Consider the following 20,011-nt stretch of genomic DNA (forward strand, 5'->3'; position numbering starts at 1 on the left):
AATAAAAAAGAGACAAAGAAAGAATGAAAAAGTCAATATATGAATTAGGTAAATGTAAATTTTATGACAATGCTCTTTAATTTAAACCTGCTTTTCTGAATAGGCATCATCACCTCACCCTAAATTTTCGGTAAAAAAAAATTAAAAAATTATTACACAGAGTAACAGATTATTTTTCCAAGCAGTCAGTAATGGGAGCTATGCAGGTTTTAAGTTTGGAAAGTCTAATGCGTTGGAAGTTTCAATGCTGCAGTTTGCTGACGACACTGTGTTCTTGGGTGAAGCATCCATGAGGAATATTGCTACAGTAAAATGTGTGCTGAGGTGCTTCGAATTGGCATCAGGCCTGAAAGTAAATTTCCACAAAAGCAGATTAGCAGGGATAGCTGTAGATGGAAATAATTTAGCCCGGTTTGCTGCAGTGCTAAACTGTAAACTGATGACAATTCCTTTTGTTTACTTGGGTATCCCAGTTGGGGGGAAAACAAGAGGAGCACAGCTGTGGGAACCAGTAATTGCTAAAATCAGGAAAAAGTTGTCTAAATGGAAGCAAAGAACAGTGTCTTTTGGGGGAAGGATTTGCCTGATTCAGAGTGTGTTATCTGCCTTACCTCTGTTTTTCCTTTCGTTTTTCAAACTGCCGATAGGGGTTGGCAATAACTGTGTGCGTCTAATGCGCAATTTCTTATGGGGAGGCTCTGAGAATGAAAATAAAATTGCTTGGGTGAAATGGGCGGACGTATGTAAGCCCAAAGAGCTTGGAGGTTTAGGGATCAAGGATCTTTTTGCATTTAACAAAGCCTTGCTTGGGAAATGGAGATGGCGGTATTTGACAGAACCTGATAGCCTTTGGAGGAGGGTAATTGAGGCACAATCTGATCACTATTCATGTGCTTCATCTTGGTGGAATGACATTATGTCCTTATGTCCGGAAGATGTTGATGGTTGGTTTTCTGCGGGTCTGAAAAAGCAGGTTGGGGAAGGGGATCAGACAAAGTTCTGGTCTGAGGATTGGCTTGGCTCAGGTATATTATCAGCAAGGTTTCGTCGACTGTATATTTTGTCAAAAAATAAATACAGCAGCATAAAGGAGCTTGGGTTTTGGGAGAGTGGTGTTTGGAAGTGGAGGTTTGAGTGGCGTCGATGCTTGAGAGGACGAGAATTATCTTGGTTGCAGGATCTGGAGGTAGCCATAAATTGCGGGAGGGTGATAGAAGGGAGGGGTGACAAGTGGGTGTGGGAGCCGGGAGATGGAGGGACTTATTCTGTTAACACAGCTTACACTTTTTTGCAGGTACATCTTTGGCCGGATCTGGCGTGTGACTTTACAACACTCTGGTCAGCTCCTACTCCTTCTAACGTGAGGGCCTTCGTGTGGCGGTTGGTGCTGGACCGGATTCAAACACGGGACAATCTAAGACGACGGCGGGTGCTCTTCAATCCGGAGGATCTGAGTTGTCCATTCTGTAATACGGTGGAGGAATGTAGCGCTCATTTATTCTTCACTTGCACCTTCTCCACGGGCGTATGGCAATCACTACATCACTGGTTGGGGATCTCTGTGGCCTTACCGGCTTCATCTGTGGCCAATTTTGCACAGTTCTCAAATATAGCAAGGAATAAAAATCAGCGTCTCGGGGAATTAGCTATCTGGATGGCTACTGTTTGGTCGCTTTGGCTTCAGCGGAATTCTATTATTTTCAGGAACAGTGAATTGGATCATAGCTATCTCCTTGATCTGATCCAATCTCGTTCTTGGCACTGGCTTAAAGCGAAGTTTTGCAACTTTACATACTCTCTTTTTGAGTGGAAATCTTGTCCTTTGGAGTGCATTTTTTCTCTGTAGGTTCGCTTCCATTTCAACTCCATTCCAACGTGATGATACTGCAAGGGGTTCTTATTGCCGGTGTGGTACATATCTGCTAGTTGATTGGAAGGAAAGGTTTAGGATTTTTGCTGCTATATTGGCCTACTGTGCATATGAGGAGCTATGGCATGTGGATTATTGTCGAGTTTGCTGGCCATTATTGGTATTGTTTTGGTACTGTGTGGGTCTAATGGCTTTAGTAGCATTTACCAGGGAGGGATATAGCTTTGTTTAGTTTGTTGGGGGGTTTTGCTGGTTTCAAATTTTACCAGTTTGTATCTTAACCTTTTTCTCTTCTTTTCTCTTCTTGTATCTCTTTGTGTTCGGGTTTAGCACCCCTTGTGCTAGTTCAATACAATTCTTTGGCTTACCTAAAAAAAACTCACTAGTTTGAACTTTGAAGTTTGAACATATCTTCTACATAACCGTTTTCTTTTAGGTCTAATTAGTAACGCCACCATCTACGGGATTTTTAGAAATCTATTGATATTCTTCCTAGCTAAAGTTAGAAGGTTTTTTAGGCACAAAAATAGGACTTTGCATTTTCAATTTCGACAAGAAAAAATACGTGTCAGTTAGGTGTTTTGTTTTCCAACTCTGATTTTGGTATATATTTGCCTATTTTGCTCTCTCGTCTGCAAAATACTAAATTTTCTGGAAATCATTTGTTTCTTCATGTGCTCTTGTTAGGCTAATGTGGAGATCCCTGAAGTTTTATCATTTTACGGCCCAACATGTGCAATGTTAACGGAAGTGAATATGATATTGTGCAAGGTATTATTTGTTGTTTTATTTTCATATTTTCCTAGTCAATATTAATCAAGAATTTACGAGTTTGAATATTCTTGAAAGCCAATGGTTAATGCACAAAGAAAAAAATAATAATGCTTTTCCAGTAATTTTCCAATGTGTGATACATTTTGATATCTCCACGTACCTGCACCTCATATGGTTTCTCTAGCTCCTGTCTTTTCCTGTTTAGGAGCAAAGTATAATGCATTACGTCTCTGTGTGCAGATAACTCCACCGTAATAATAATGACAAAAATTAATATGATTATTTTGAAATTGAATATTACACTCCTATTACTTTCTCCTTCATGATTTCTTTTCCATGAGTTAAGACAAGAGGATAAAGTTCCTACTCTATTTTTTTCCAGATTATCTGCCCATCTTTAGTGAAAAACTAATTTCTCAACATAGGATACCGTTAGGCATCAAAGTGGAGACTCATCCTAGTCAATCGTATTTTTCATACACATGGAAGAAATTGAACCCAAAACTATATGCTTAAAATACCCAAACACTTCAATTGAGCCTAACCCATGGTTGGTAAAGTTCATCTACTTTAATTAAGTCACCTGGGGGAGGACTAATAACAACGATTCATCTCATACTTGTCACCAGACCTATATTAGATTATAAAATAATTTAATTAATAGATTAAATATGTTTTTGGCCTCCTAAAAATATAAAAAATGTTAATTTTTGTCCTTGTAAACATATTTTTTAGTTTTTAATCTTGAAAATATATACTGTTACTTGTTTGAATCATTTTCATTAAGTTTTACTTACTTGACTTAGATAATGATGACTCACTTTTTCTATTTTATAATTTTTATCTGATTTAACGATGTGAGACCCACTCATGTACACAATTCTGTCATTGCTATTAAGTTTTGCTCATGTAGCTCATATGTGTTTTTTAGGTGCAAAGTCTAGGTGACACTGAGTTGTGTAAATTGATAGGTTTCAAGATACCTGATAGAGACCAATAAAACAGTAGCTGTGAGAATGAAAGATGAATGGCAATAGATTGATTTTGATTAATGGAAACAAAAGGAAAATACAGTAGATGACTACTTCAGAGCTAGGCTCCTATGAAGAAAGCATAATTCTTCATTCTATTACAGATAACTAATTCTCCGGTACCCCTCAATGACTAACAGAATTTCCCTTTATCCACCTTTTCCCTGGATTCCCGTAACTAACTCTCCTGAGCATCTTTTTCTCTTCCTGCTAGCGCATACTCCTTCTAGGTGCTTCTTTTCTTCCCCTTTCTAACATACACGTTCCACACCTTGGGCCTAGGATTATTGATGTCAGCCCACACTTGACTTTGGGGCCTATCAATGCCACCCTCTTCAAACACAACCTTGTCCTCAAGGTTGAAAACGGGAAATTGGTTCAAAAGGGTCTGTTTATCCTCCCAAGTAGCCTCATCTGCAGACCTTCCCTGCCATTGAATCAGGTATTGATGTATGGTCTCTCCCTGCTGACTGATAGCACGAGTAGCTAATACCTTTTCAGGTTCCACAGGTTCCACAAACTCACCATCTAAACCACTAGGTAAATCCTGCTCAACATGGTAATTGCCTATAGCTTTCTTGAGCAATGAAATATGAAATACAGGATGAATGCGAGAGGTTGCGGGCAGATCAAGTTTATAAGCCACTGCCCCGATGCGTTCCTTGACTGCAAAAGGACCAAAATATCGAGCTGCCAATTTAGGATTGATCCGTCGTGCCACTAAAAGTTGCCGGTGAGGACGTAGTTTGACAAAAACCCATTCTCCCACCGCAATCTGTTTGTCTTGTCTCCTTTTGTCAGCCTGCGATTTCATCCTTCCTTGGGCGCGAAGCAAATGAGCCTTGAGTTGGCGGAGAGCTTCATCTCTGTCCAATAGTTCTTGTGCTACTGCCTCCACCTTAGTTTCCCCACTGGAGAAACGCAAAATAGTAGGAGGCTCACGCCGATAGACTGCTGCAAAAGGGGTAACTCCAGTAGACGCATGGAAAGTAGTATTGTACCAGTACTCAGCCCATGGAAGCCAAAGAATCCAAGTACGTGGTTGATCCGCTATGAAACACCGTAGATAAGTTTCCAGGCAACGGTTTATGACTTCCGTTTGGCCATCTGATTCGGGATGGTACGCCGTACTCATGGCCAATTGCGTACCCTGCAACTTGAATAACTCTTTCCAGAAGTTGCTGACAAAGACAGGGTCCCGATCACTGACAATTGAGCGAGGAATTCCATGGAGTCGCACCACTTCCTTTGCAAAGACTTCTGCCACCGTGCGTGCAGTGTAAGGGTGCTTGAGAGGAATAAAATGGGCATACTTCGAAAGCCTATCCACCACAACAAACACTGTATCGATGCCTTTGACTTTGGGCAGCCCATTGACAAAGTCCATGGACACGTCATCCCAAATCTTCTCAGGGATGGGCAACGGTTGCAGTAGCCCTCCTAGGGACGCAACTACATATTTTTGCCGCTGGCAAACATCACATCCTTGCACAAATTGTTGGACAGAATTCTTCATACCAATCCAATATAGATTTGCTGCTATCCGGCGATAAGTGCGATAGAAACCAGAGTGCCCTCCTTGCGGAGTGGCATGGAACTCAAGAAGCAACTTTGGAATTAGGGAAGAAGAAGCAGAAATGACCAAACGCCCATGGTAATAGAGAATACCTTGAGTGTAAGAAAATCCAGGTTTGCTGCTGGGGTCTTCCTGCAGTCGAGTAATTATACTGGCAAGTTCCGTGTCCTGATGAACCTCTTGCACTAACACTTGTCCTTCTTCCCAGTTGGGATATGATGTTATCACTTGCAATTCTCCTTCCTCAAACACACGGGACAAGGCATCTGCTCCCTTATTGGTGCTACCCGGCTTATAGACTATGTCAAAACGGTAACCCAAAAGCTTGGCTGCCCAGTTTTGTTGATCCACCGTAGTGATACGCTGGTGGAGCAATTGCCGGAGGCTCCGTTGGTCAGTACAAACAGTGAAATGTCGTCCCAGAAGGTATGGTCGCCAGTGCTGGATGGCTAGAACAATTGCCATCAACTCCTTCTCATAAGCGGATTTTGTGAGGTTGCGTTCGCTGAGAGCTTTGCTGAAAAAAGCAACAGGTCGCTTGTTCTGGAGAAGAATCGCTCCCACGCCACGGCCAGAAGCATCACACTCGATCATGAAAGGCTGAGAGAAATCTGGTAGGACGAGTACTGGCGCGGTTGTCATGTGCTCTTTTAAGACTTCAAAGGCTTCTTGGGCGCGAGCATTCCAAACAAAACCATCTTTCTTTGTAAGTTCAGTGAGGGGACGTGCTATTTTGCTGTAATCGCGAACAAACTTGCGATAATAACCTGTGATCCCCAGGAAACCACGAACCCCCTTGACATTTTTGGGTGTTGGCCAATTGGTAATGCTTTGAATTTTTGCAGGGTCCATAGCGACTCCCTCCTGAGAAACCACATGCCCAAGATATTCCACTGAAAGTTGAGCGAATGAACACTTTTTCCGATTTGCTACCAGTTGTTGCTTCCTTAGAACCTCCAACACCTTGGCTAAATGACTCAAATGTGACACCCAATCCATGCTGTAAACCAGTATATCATCGAAAAAAACTAAGACAAATTTGCGGAGCATGCTTCGGAAGACTTCGTTCATCAGTGCCTGGAAGGTTGAGGGTGCATTCATCAACCCAAAGGGCATTACCAAGTATTCATAATGACCCTCGTGAGTGCGGAAAGCCGTTTTGTGTATGTCATCTTCTTTCACCAAGACCTGATGATACCCGGATTTCAAATCCAGCTTCGAAAAATAGAGAGCCCCATGCAGTTCATCTAACAATTCCTCAATCACAGGGATTGGAAATTTATCTGGAACAGTGGCCTTGTTCAACTCCCGGTAATCGACGCACATCCTCCACGTCCCATCCTTCTTTTTGACAAGGATTACTGGACTGGAGAAAGCACTCTGACTGTGCCTAATGATCCCAGATTGAAGCATCTCTCTGACCTGCTTCTCGATCTCATCCTTGTGGTGATGTGAATAGCGATAAGGCCTTACATTCACTGGGCCTTGTCCTGCCTTCAAAGTGATCTGGTGTTCTTTTTGTCGTTTCGGAGGTAAACCAGCTGGGGCTGCAAAGACATCTCCATATTCGCTTAACAGTGCAGCCAATTGGTGTTCTTGTTGCTCGTTCAATTTGGTTGGCTTTTCCAAATTAGCCATGGTGGTCTTGGAACTAATCAGAGAAGCCAGAGAACACTCTGCTTGGCCCCAATGGTCTTGGCCAAACACACTTTGCAAAGCTCCTTGTTGATCCTGAGAGTAATCTCTACCCTGTAACAAAATCTCCTTCCCATTCACCTGGAACTTCATCGTTTGCTTTCCCCAGTGGACTTTCGTTTCGCCCAAAGTAGCCAACCACACTATTCCCAACACCAGGTCGAGTTCCCCCAGATCGAAAAGGTAAGTGTCTACTGAGGTGGTGTATTCATCAATTCGTACCTCCAAATCCTTGCACGTACCCGTCGCAATTGCTCGGTGGCCATCTCCCAGGCGAATTCGCAGATCTGGAGTTGATTGAACCTGCCATCCCATAGCCTCAACCACGCTTCTGGACACAAAATTGTGGGTTGCCCCACTGTCGACCAAAATCACGACGGGCACTCCGTAAATTGATCCTCGGAGTTTCATGGTGTGGGTTGGTATAGGCTCAGTACCCATCACCATGATGCTGCAAGCTCCGTCGTCTCCTGGTTCTTCTACTTCCGCCTCGGCTTCCGATTCCTCTCCACCCTCTTCTGATTCGTCGATCACCATAATCCTGAGCTGCTGGTCAGGGCATTGGTGTAGAGGGTGATACTTCCCTCCACACTTAAAACACAACCCCTTTTGCCTTCGATCTAGTAGCTCCTGGTACGGAAGATGGCGAATGCCTCTGTCGCGCGGTGGCGTTCGCAGATTCACCTTGTCCTCGCGCCGCTCCCCCTTTTCTTCACGATTCTTAATCATTACCCAACCTTGATTTGTTTGACCCGTTGACCCGAGACCCGCAGCTGATTGATGGGCCGGGCGGTTGTACGAACCCGACCCGGAACCCAAACGAGCGATTCCTCCTTTCGACCCGGCCCACGAACGTCCTGGCCCATGGAGCTCCGTTTCCACCGCCCTGGCCAAAGGAATCAGTCGAGAACGGGGTAACGCTACCAGGGTCCGCAAGCTTCGTACTCTGGCTCGTATGTCTTCTCGCAAGCCATGGATGAAGTATCCAAAGAATTGTTCATCTGGAAGATTGGGGGTTTGGGACAGCAAGCGCTCGAATTCCAACACGTATTCATCGACGGTGCCTTTCTGCTGGAGATCGGAGAGTTGTTCGAACACATCTCCTTTGCTTGCAGATCCGTACCTTTCGAGCAACTCATTCGTGAGTTTTTCCCAAGTGAGGCCTGGATCCAGATGCAAGAGTGAGTTGAAGTAATGGATGGTTGAACCCTCCATGCACAGATGTGCGAGGTTAACCTTGACCTCAGGGCTTGTTCCCATGACGTGAAAATAGACTTCAGCTCGGGCAATCCAACCGCTGGGTCCTCGCCATTGAAGAGTGGAAGCTCTACTTTCTTTGCAGATTTCCTGAATTCATCCAGCAATCCTCCGTCCAACTTAGTCCAACCGGAGACTCCGGAAGGACTTCCCTCCTCAGATCCTATTTTGATCGGAGTTTTGATGTTATGACCATTTCTCGATTTGTCTTGCTCCTGCTGCTGCTTGGACATGTTCAGAGTCAGCAGATCAAGCAATTGAGCCTGATGATTCTCTGCTCGTTCCTGCATAGTAGCCAGGGTGATTCGCAGGTTCGCTACTTCCTGTTCCAGGGCTGCAACTTTCGTCTCCATTTTCCTTGGTGGCATACGGTGGTGCTTTGTATCACTCTCCTCTCACTGGTACCCGCTTCGATTGATCCGGTAGGTCGGACCAATTTGATAGAGACCAATAAAACAGTAGCTGTGAGAATGAAAGATGAATGGCAATAGATTGATTTTGATTAATGGAAACAAAAGGAAAATACAGTAGATGACTACTCCAGAGCTAGGCTCCTATGAAGAAAGCATAATTCTTCATTCTATTACAGATAACTAATTCTCCGGTACCCCTCAATGACTAACAGAATTTCCCTTTATCCACCTTTTCCCTGGATTCCCGTAACTAACTCTCCTGAGCATCTTTTTCTCTTCCTGCCAGCGCATACTCCTTCTAGGTGCTTCTTTTCTTCCCCTTTCTAACATACACGTTCCACACCTTGGGCCTAGGATTATTGATGTCAGCCCACACTTGACTTTGGGGCCTATCAATACCAACTAAGATAAATACCGAGTTAGAAATATGAGTCATCATTTTACAAGTCAACAATACTTAATGATAACTTAATGCTAATGATTAAAATGGACAATACTGTATATTTTCAGGAATTAAAAACATAAAAATCTTTTTTCATTAATAAAACCAATCATTTAAATCCAATTTTTTAACATTCTCATCACCATCTCATTTTAATCCAATTTTTCTTTATAGTTCAATTCTTTTCCTATCACATTATGCACTTATCATATTTTTCGTTCTTTATAGCAACAGTAAGAAAATGTAATTTAGTATGCGGAATAAACAAAAACTATTACATAATAACTTATCCATATTATAAAATATGGAACACTTATTTAGTGTTTTGAAAAGTTGTATTACATAAAACGAACCATTTATGATGATCGATACGAATCATTCTAATGCAACTTTAGACAAAACTTTTTACCCGTTTCATAGACGAGTTTACTAAAAATCCAGAAGTAAAAAATGTTGTAGTGGTCGTGTTAAATTTTCACATCCATTACCAATTATTCTGGTTCCCATCCCGGTAGAAAACCAATTTTTCTGCTTACTTTAAATGCCACACAACACAACTGTATCCTATAACAACTAACAAGTGTGTGAATATCATTGCTTCATGCCAGACAAAAACACACACCTCTTGGATGTTATACTATTCAGTCCCATTCTCCTCAATATCATCATTGCCTTAACATCCTGCAGTTATATTAGTAGGAATCCACCAAGTTTTATTATTACCATGATCAGGGTCACATGGTTGAAAATTTAAAATAGAAAGAAATAAAGAAAGCTATAACTCCCTTACCTCATTTGCTTTTTATTTCAATATATAGGAAAGTCTGTTACCAGCTCCACAGACCAACCAAGAGCTCAAAAAATGGAGGGGGATCGAAAGGAGAAGCTGCTGAAAACAGTAGAGGAAGAAGAAGGAGAAGAAGAAAAGTTGTCACTATGGAAGAGGGTGTGGAAAGAGAGCAAGAAGATGTGGATTGTGGCAGGTCCAGCCATCTTCAATAGAATCTCCACTTTTGGGATCTATATTATCAGTCAGGCATTTGTAGGTCATATTGGATCAAAGGAATTGGCTGGTTTTGCTATTGTTTACACTGTTTTCATAAGGTTTGCTAATGGTATTCTGGTACGTTTCTTACAAACTTTTCATTTGCTTGTTACTTTTTCCTTTGATATTTGTGTGATGGGCCTACAAAAAATATGAAAGTTCTGAACTATGCATGATCAATTAACTTAAAATATTAGTTTTGATTGTGAAATCAGGATTAATATTAGGGAGAAACTTCTATGACTGACTTCTCAGTTTAAAATTGATTTTGATAAAAGCGAAACTTGTTCAAACATGTTTTAAATCTTGTGACAATGAATTAAAGTAAAAGAAGATGAGGTTATGTGATAGATATTTTGATACTCTTGAAGATGAAGAGGAAAAAACACTTGGAAGGAAAATGAATATTTTCTGTTATATTTTTTAATCTTTATGAAATTAGGCTTAGAAAGAAGAAAAGCAGGCAGATACAGTTTGAAAGAAAAATTATTTTTTTCAAATTCTTTTCATTTCAGAAGAAAAGGTGACATATATTCACATTTTCCCCCTGCTTGTTGTTTTTTAGTTTTTCTTAAACGAGTAGTTCTCTCATATATTTTTCCTCATTTTCCCTAGTATTTTCTTTCTAGGAAGACAAACAGAACAGCAATACATAGAATATGATTGTTATTCTTCATTTTATTATGTAGCTATATGATATGTTCTGGTCAGAATAAAGATAATTTTATAACTCATACTTTTATACTCCTTTTACATTCTTTATAAAGTGTGATGGAAAAGGGAGAGATGGTTTATGTTTTTAATTAGAATCTACCAGTTTATGGGGCCTGCTGGAGTATTTTAATAACTTTTGAAACAGAGATTCTAAAGAAAGGAATCTACTTCAAATAGTTTAATGGATTAAAGTAGGCAGAAGGTTGTGAAACATCTACAATCAGGACTTTTATAATAGAAAAACATTGGTAGACATCTAACGGGTGTAGACGTTTAGATTAAGAATTAAAGAAAAGTGACGAAAGTAATGAATGTTATATATGATGTGATGTGATGAAGAGATGTTAGAGGAAAAAAAAATGAGATGTGTTTGGGGTGTTTGTGCTATTTAGGTGTCTAATTATCATAACCTTTCAAAATATACATGTGCTACTATTGTGTGCATCATGGTCAACAATGCAATTTATTCAATAATATGTGTCCAGCTGCAATTATAAAATGCAATCACCGTAACCAAAGTTATTTGTACTTTAGTTAGGAATGGCCAGTGCATTGGCAACACTTTGTGGACAAGCATATGGTGCCAAAGAACTCAGCATGATGGGGGTGTATCTTCAAAGATCATGGATAGTTTCATTCTTAACTGCACTCTTTATTCTTCCACTGTTCATCTTCACAACCCCAATTCTGAGGATCTTAGGCCAAGACGAAAGCATAGCCCAAGAGGCAGGAATCATTTCTCTTTGGTCAATTCCTGTCATGTTTTCTTTATTTGTCTCATTCACTTGCCAGCAATTCCTGCAATCTCAAAGCAAGAACATCATCATTGCATTCCTTGCAGCTTTCTCATTAACTATTCATGTGATCCTCTCTTGGCTTTTGACAATTCAATACAAGTTTGGGATTGTTGGTGCTTTGACCTCAACAAGTTTGGCATTCTGGATTCCCAACATTGGTAACCTTATTTTTATCACTTGTGGTTGGTGTCCTGATACATGGAAAGGTTTCTCATGTTTAGCATTCAAAGATCTTTGGCCTGTCTTCAAGCTCTCTATTTCAGCCGGCGCTATGTTAGCGTGAGTTTTCTTCTCTATTAACTAATGGATTAGTTAAAACATGGTGTTTTGATTATCTAGATGTCTATTTTGCTATTCATTGCAGACACTAATGTTCATGAACAAATTTATGTCTTCCTAACTGGTAGCTATGAAATATTTTTACAGTCTTGAGCTTTGGTACAACACAATATTGGTTCTATTAACAGGCAACATGGAAAATGCAGAAGTTCAAATTGATGCTCTTTCCATATGGTAATCTTTCTGCATTGCCACCACATTTATTAGAATTGTATAATTTATAAGTCTCAACTTTATGTTTTTGGTTCTATATTGGTCTAATGTGTAGTAAACTTCTCCCTTGTGTCACCTAAGTTCAAATTTGTTTATTTGCAGCTTGAACATCAATGGATGGGAACTGATGATATCATTTGGTTTCCTGGCTGCAGCAAGGTAATGCCATTCATTCCCTTTCTTTACTTGTAGTAATTGTTTTTGTCGTGTGTTGTCTAACTTATCTTAGGTGGACTAGTAGTGTTATTTATAAAAAAAAATTAAGTAAACTAAGGGGGTTTATTTCTCAATTCACTTATCTAAAACATTATTGGTTCACCTAGTATTGGGTTATTTATCTCCGAGGTACGTTAGAGAACATATTTTGTTACCATGGAATGTTAACTCTATCGTTCATTAATTTGCAGTGTTAGAGTGGCAAATGAGCTTGGAAAAGGAAGCTCCAAATCTGCAAAGTTCTCTGTGGCTGTATCAGTGCTAACATCCTTAACCATTGGCTTCATTCTCTTCTTATTCTTCTTGTTCTTTAGAGAAAGACTTGCTTATATATTCACCAAAAATAAAGATGTGGTCAATGCTGTTGGGGATTTGTCACCTTTGTTGGCAGTCTCTATACTTCTTAACAGTGTCCAACCAGTGCTCTCAGGTATTCTTTACAACAAATAGTTGCAACTTCTATAATTATTTTTAGAGTCAAAATGAATTCTGGCGAGAAGTTTATGTGCCAGGTGCCAAAATTGATTTTGAGGAAATAGAAGCCGATTCCAACATGTTATTTATATGAATTGAACAGGAGTTGCTGTGGGAGCAGGGTGGCAAAGCACTGTAGCACTTGTGAATTTAGGGTGTTATTACATCATAGGTCTTCCTGTAGGAATTGTACTTGGTAATGTTTTCCATTGGCAAGTCAAGGTAGGCTTTAATTACTAGTACTCATAATTTCTCATTTTCAAATTCTACTTAGATTCTTGTTTCTTCCATTACACAATTAATCTTCTTACTTCTTCTTTAGGGTATCTGGGTTGGAATGTTGTTTGGAGTAGCTATTCAAACTATAGTGCTGCTTATAATCTGCTACAAAACTGATTGGGATGAGCAGGTATTTTTCTGAATCAATTATTACTACTATTTGTCCTTCTTAATTTCATTATCCCTTTTAAATAAAATTATATTATTTATGTTTTATATATGTGACTTGATGAAATCATTGTTAATGTGTGCAGGTACTTAAAGCTCGTAATCGTGTTAACAGGTGGTCTAAGGTGGAACCTGATCATAATAAATCAGATAACTAGTTTCAAGCTCCTTATTCCTAGTGAATATTTTGGAAAATTTGCATCTGAAATATATCAAAATGTATAAAAAATGTTTTATGAATTTGTGGGCTTGATTTGTTTTCTAGATGTTATGTAGATAAGAGACATTGATATATAGCTTGGTAAATTATTGCTCTTGAATGTAAAAATTGAATTATTTGAGTACATTTTTTCATTCTCTTCTCACAGCCATAGATGTCACCTAGCACACTTTGGATATACTTGCCCAGTCTTTGAAGCCCTCGACACAAGTCTATTTCATCTTGAATCAACTAATGGACAAGAAAAGGGTTAGGCCCACTGCAATAATATATGAAAGTGGCAATTTGACCTAAAAAACACTGCTAATTAATTTGAAGGAAAAATTCAACCAAAAAAAAAACTAAATTATTTTTTTAAGGAAAAAATTGAAAAAGAATTATAATAATGATGATGATGTATCTTTAAAAAAATAATTGAAAAATTATAATATTAAAATGTTTTTTTTTAACTAATAATCCAAACAGAGCTTGTTGACTCGGGGTGTATCATTATCAGATGTGGTGGAATTTGTAGCATATGTGGATGAAGACGAGGGCCGTTTAAGGCAATTGCCTTAGGCAGAAAAAAAAATAGTATATGAATACTGAGACAATAAAAAATCATGCCAAATAAATATTATATTTGTATGATAACTGAGAATCCTTTCTCTTCTCTAAAAATCTGCCCACCAAAAAGAAAAGTTATACCAATATCATCATCTATCTATATATATTAGAAAAGAACAACTTCTAGCATGACGTGTCGCTCTCACAGGCCAAGTTAGTGACGTGTCGCTCCGAGATTAATTCCCACTTAATTATTTACACGTCAGCTTTTCCACCTATTTAATTATTTACACGTCAGCTTTTCCACCTATTAATTTTTGGATTTTTAATTAATTCAGGATTTTATGAGTTTTTATTGTGATTTGCTAGATTTTGATAGTTTTTATCTATATTTATTTAGTACCTTTTTAAAATTTAGATTTGATTAGGATTTAGGTTGTTTATTTCTTGATTTTATCTTAATTTATCTTATTATTTATTTTTAGAGTATTAATTAATTTTTATGGTATTTTTGTTGAATTTTTGGATTTTTTATTAACTCAGGATTTTATTACATATTTAATTTAAAAAAAAACAAGTGATTATGTTAAATATTAAAATAAATAAAATCCAACATGATCATGTTCCATTTATAAGAGATTCATGTGAAGGAAAAAACAAAAAGATATTCAATGGGTAAATATTTTATATCTTCTTTTATATTAGAAAAGAACAACTTCTAGCATGACGTGTCGCTCTCACAGGCCAAGTTAGTGACGTGTCGCTCCGAGATTAATTCTCACTTAATTATTTACACGTCAGCTTTTCCACCTATTTAATTATTTACACGTCAGCTTTTCCACCTATTAATTTTCGAATTTTTAATTAATTCAGGATTTTATGAGTTTTTATTGTGATTTACTAGATTTTGATAGTTTTTATCTATATTTATTTAGTACCTTTTTAAAATTTAGATTTGATTAGGATTTAGGTTGTTTATTTCTTGATTTTATCTTAATTTATCTTATTATTTATTTTTAGAGTATTAATTAATTTTTATGGTATTTTTGTTGATTTTTTGGATTTTTAATTAACTCAGGATTTTATTACATATTTAATTTAAAAAAAACAAGTGATTATGTTAAATATTAAAATAAATAAAATCCAACATGATCATGTTCCATTTATAAGAGATTCATGTGAAGGAAAAAACAAAAAGATATTCAATGGGTAAATATTTTATATCTTCTTTTATTTTAACCTTAAAAATTCCTAAAAAACTATCATTTTAAACAAAAATAAAATCTTATAAGTGATTTAAATCAATAATACATCCCATTAGCAAAAACCCTCTTAAAACTCTGTCTACCTCCACCATCTCCTCCCTGGAATTCTCATCCCACAACCTCTCCTACCTCGCCCAGCTCCACCACTTCCGGTTCACAATCTTTCTTTAACACATTCCATTCCACACACACAATGTCTCTTGACTCCGTTCATTAGTATTTCTCTGCCACATCTTTGCTATCGACTTGCAATCCTCATCCATCCGATTCGCTGTCGCGTCGCCACTCAAGCCACCCATTGGATACATGAGTGCAATAACATCATAAGGAGGAGGTAATCGAAGACGATTAAGGGCGATTTTTTGTGCTTTTGTTTTTTGGTTGGCTTTTGTCTTGCTGCCTTGGACTGATTGTGAATGTTGCAGATGGAGGTAATTTCAAATTATTTTCTTCCATTGCTTGAATAGCTAATTGTACTCTGTTTTGGAGTTGTTTCTGTTTGGCTACGGTTCGCTGATGTGCTTCTAAGCATATTATGTTATGGTTTTTTCATTTTGTGGTGTTTCAGGGTCATACCAAGGATTCAGGAGCCAAGGGTGGAGATTCATCTGCCAAGAAAGATGTTAGCCGAGTCCTAATGCTCAGGTGAAACACGCTCATTCACACACCCCTATCATGTTTGATTGCATTAGTGGAAAAATATGAGTTTAATTTTGATGCACTCACGGGATTTTTAAATTAAATAAAATAACTGGGTTTCTCAAATGTGTATAGAATCAAATAACTTCGGTCTGACAAGTGACTTTACACTGCTTACTCTCTCCTCTGGAATAAGTTTAATTTCACTCATTTTATGGCATCTCACATGGCTGAACTTTCATACCTGAAGAGATCAGTTCTGTATCCAGATGCAATTTGGATTATTCTTTTGGCCTAGAGTATTTAGCTTTTATCTCTTTAATGTGATGATTAATGAACATTTGCAAGAAGTTGTATTTTCTTTTTCCAAAAAAATGTTTTGAAACGTCTGGATTCCCCAATTTTCTGCAATCATAATGTTTATGACTGCATTTTTTTTAATCATGATGCTCAGAAGAACTCTCTTCTTTAGAGCAAAGGAAAATGAAGAGCATTTGCACCTTGAACGAATCAAGGATAAGTCAAAACTTTTTCTTTTGGAGGATGGTGCTAGCAAAGATAGAAAACACAATGTAATGTTAAAAGCTATTGAAGCTATTGCTGGAGTCAGAGAAGAGGTGGCAAACTGTTTGAGATGGTGAAACATTCTTCCCATTTTATTGTTGGTAAAAAGATTGGAGAACATGTAAGGTTTTCTGCCCCTTTCATACTTTCTGATATACTTTGCACCTAAATTTTTGGTTTCAAGTGTGAAAATGAAGAGCATTCTAATGTTTCTCTCTTTTCAGAATCCTAAGTTTTGTTGTTAATCCTATTTAGAAATCCATTTACTCCATCTTGGTCTAATGCCCATGGCTGCCGTAGCCAAGCCTCAGTATTAAGATACCTTTGGTGGATGTATGAGTATTTAATTGTTGCAAATTTGAACATTGACCTACTTATCTTACCTCTTTCATACAACTCTTTACATATCTATTTGCTACTTTGATTGTTAGGAGAGATTTTTAACATCCGAACAATTTTGACAATTGGTATCTAAAGAAAGCTCTATTTGTATAACCTTTTTATCTTCTTTTTGTCTTCTTCACAAGTTAACCAGATAGAGAGGATGATGCAGAAACAATATTACACAAACGAAAATCAGTGACTTAGATAGATAAGTGGCTTAGTTAGTTTAACTTTAGTCCCTCTGTAATTAAGTGATTAGGTTAGTTATCATTTATGCTCACTATCTATCTGATTCATTTATGAGGTAGTTAGTATTATAAAAACCTGTAGCATTTCAGCAATTGAGAACTTGTGTTTTGGTTTTCTTTCATTTTTTAATCTTATTGTTTTGAAGAGTGAAACACCGAAATGGTATGGCAGTGATACTGTTAATGTGCTTAGGGAACGGCATTGAGAAAAAGTTTTATGATTCTGACTTCCATAAGCTTAGGGGATGGCAGTGGTCACTGTAGATTAAATTAGCTATTGGTTATTAGCCATCATTGATTTTATTCCCTGATTATGTCTCTGATAGTAATTGAAAAGTCAAATTACTATAAATGTTTTATGACCTACATTACTCCATACTTACACCACCCCCTGATTTCTCCTTTTGGTCCTTCTCATGATCTATCCCCCTGATTTCTCCTTCTCATAATTGCACATAACCTAAGTTAACTTCTTAATACAATTTAAAAATGGCAAGGTAGATGTCCAGATAGGTTTCTCTTGGTGAACTTCTATGCCACAAGATGATGGTTTCAAGGAACTGTGATAATCTTGCTTCTGTTTTTTATAAATACTTATCTACATGTATTTGGTCAAGTCATTGAACAATGCAGAGTGTGTAAAATTGCAGCATGGTTTGTTTTTTTTTATTAGGGCAAGTGCATAATGGTTGGTGAAAGTCATGTAGAGATTACCATTTCTGTTCCGAAAACCCAAAGCTGTCGGAGCAACTTTTTATGGTTGGAGGAGCTTACTAAGGTGACTTATACTGAACAAACATGAGAGGAGAAGGATGTTTATGGTATTCCTTGAGAGAGCTTGAACATAAAAGAGGTATGAGAAGCAAGCCATTGAGAACATGGTCCCTGCAAATTCCCACTTTTTTTTGTATTTATTTGTCTGCAGACTGCTGTTAATGCAAGGCAGGCTTTCCTCTTTTTACTAACCTGAATGATCTCAGTCATAGATGCTTGCAGATACTCCACCATTCCTTCTGTTTCATTCTCATTTATTTTGATCTCTAATTTGTTGTGTTTGGTCATTGAAAAGAAGTAAGAATTTTTAATTTCTTTAGTTTGTCTTTCATGAAACTACTATACATCATATCAATGACTATATTAGTTAAATTTTCTCTTTTAGAATGTTAACTCCATATGCCTTATTGCTTGATTAGTTTATATAGTTAAAGGAGCTATATAATAAAATAGGTTAAAGAAATTATAAGGTTATTTAATTTCTTAAACTTATGCTCCTCTGTTATTGATACTATGCCTTTTTACTTAATTTATTGATTGATAATTATAAGGTTAAAGGTAACATCTACATGTTGTGGTATGATTTTTTCTTCTAAATAATGCTAATTATGTACACTGGAGTTTAGTTTCTCTTTGTTTTGCCATTTAGACTGCATTTTTGTTTATTTTTTGCTGTTGTTTTTTGTTTATTTTTTAATTTGCTTTTCTCTTTCTCTAACAATGTGGTTTAAGGCAGCAGAACTTCATTTTTTACTTCTTTTATGTCCTTTGTTTATGTAGCTATGTGTCAAGATTTTCACTTTGAGGCCAACCTTTTAACTGCAACAGTGAAGCATTTCACTTTGAGGCTAACCTTTTAGCTGCTGTTTATGTCCTGTAATAACTTTTAGAAGAATAAAATCAAATCATTGAAGCATATATTTTATGCCAATAAAATACACAGATGATTTAAACTGATTGATTATTTCTATTCCCTTTGGACTTGGGAGCAAAGCTCCAACTATATAAGTAGGGTTCAAGAATTTGACTATTGAAGTTGCGGCAAAGCTTTGCCAACCCTACCAAGTTCTTCATTGAACATTGTAGAATCAGTCCTTGGTGCATGTGGGATTAGTACTTTAAAGAGAACAAATCTCATAATTGTGAATAATGTCTCTGACATTGTTAAAGCAGGATGGTACTACAAACAGGTTATCCATAGACTGGATGGAATGGAACAACATTTAGCAATAGTTTTTTATAGGTATTTGACTATTCTATGCAGCTTTTCATTTTATAGCCCTTTTGGTTTTGGGCAGGATGACCCTTTAGGGTGGTACATAAACTTCAACTAGATATCGTGTAAATTAATGTCAATGGATGCTACAGGGGTGCTGCTCATGTTGGATGGAATGGAACAACATTTAGCAATAGTTTTTTATAGGTTATTTGAGTATTCTATGCAGCTTTTCATTTTATAGCCCTTTTGGTTTTGTGCAGGATGGCCCTTTAGGGTGGTACATATTTTTATATAGGACAAATAACATAAAGTTCAGCTAGATATCGTGTAAATTAATGTCAATGGATGCTACAGGGGTGTTGCTCATGTGTTTCATGTTCACAACAATTACTGCTTTGGAGCTTGCTTAAAATATGATTGGCCTAAAATAATCATTTTATGTTTCCCTTCCTCTTCATTTTTGCTAAGAAAAGTCCCTCTCAAGTCACAATAAAAGTGAGTGAAATTCATCAATTTTAGACTGCCTTTCATTTGCTCTTTTTGTTTCAGGGGATTTGACAGCTTATGGTAATTGATTGGAATAATTGCTCTCTCGGACTATTACTAAAAGAGAAAGGTACCATGCTCTAGCTCTTTCTGTCTGGCATCTTTTACTATATATTAATCACTCATTATCTTACCTGATATATAATGTTAACAGCGCGTCCTCTTTCAATTCTTAATTTGTTTAATAACTTTTTTTGTTCAATCCATGGAGTATGTAGACGTGTTCCCTTGCTATGTTGAATATGTATTTATATAGTGACATGCCAATCTATTGATTTATTTCAAAAACTGTCCACAGAGGTG

General features: G+C 37.5%; 1 protein-coding gene across 2 annotated transcripts; it reads left to right on the forward strand.

Annotated features, from left to right (window-relative positions):
* The first annotated feature begins 2,504 nt into the window (after nucleotides 1–2,504).
* On the forward strand, nucleotides 2,505–13,649 carry LOC130729966 (protein DETOXIFICATION 21-like). 2 transcript variants are annotated; one of them, XM_057581822.1, is made up of 9 exons: nucleotides 2,505–2,641; nucleotides 9,877–10,181; nucleotides 11,352–11,893; nucleotides 12,041–12,127; nucleotides 12,269–12,325; nucleotides 12,574–12,812; nucleotides 12,960–13,078; nucleotides 13,179–13,265; nucleotides 13,390–13,649. In XM_057581822.1, exons 1-9 carry the CDS (start codon nucleotides 2,602–2,604, stop codon nucleotides 13,459–13,461), a joined length of 1,548 nt encoding a protein of 515 aa, XP_057437805.1. In that variant the 5' UTR covers nucleotides 2,505–2,601; the 3' UTR covers nucleotides 13,462–13,649. The 2 variants fall into 2 exon arrangements, with proteins under 2 accessions (XP_057437805.1, XP_057437804.1); XM_057581821.1 differs by lacking the exon at nucleotides 2,505–2,641 and adding an exon at nucleotides 9,623–9,753.
* Nucleotides 13,650–20,011: the final 6,362 nt, after the last annotated feature.

The sequence above is a fragment of the Lotus japonicus genome, chromosome 1, assembly GCF_012489685.1.
Source record: "Lotus japonicus ecotype B-129 chromosome 1, LjGifu_v1.2".
In the NCBI taxonomy this organism is placed as follows: domain Eukaryota; kingdom Viridiplantae; phylum Streptophyta; class Magnoliopsida; order Fabales; family Fabaceae; genus Lotus; species Lotus japonicus.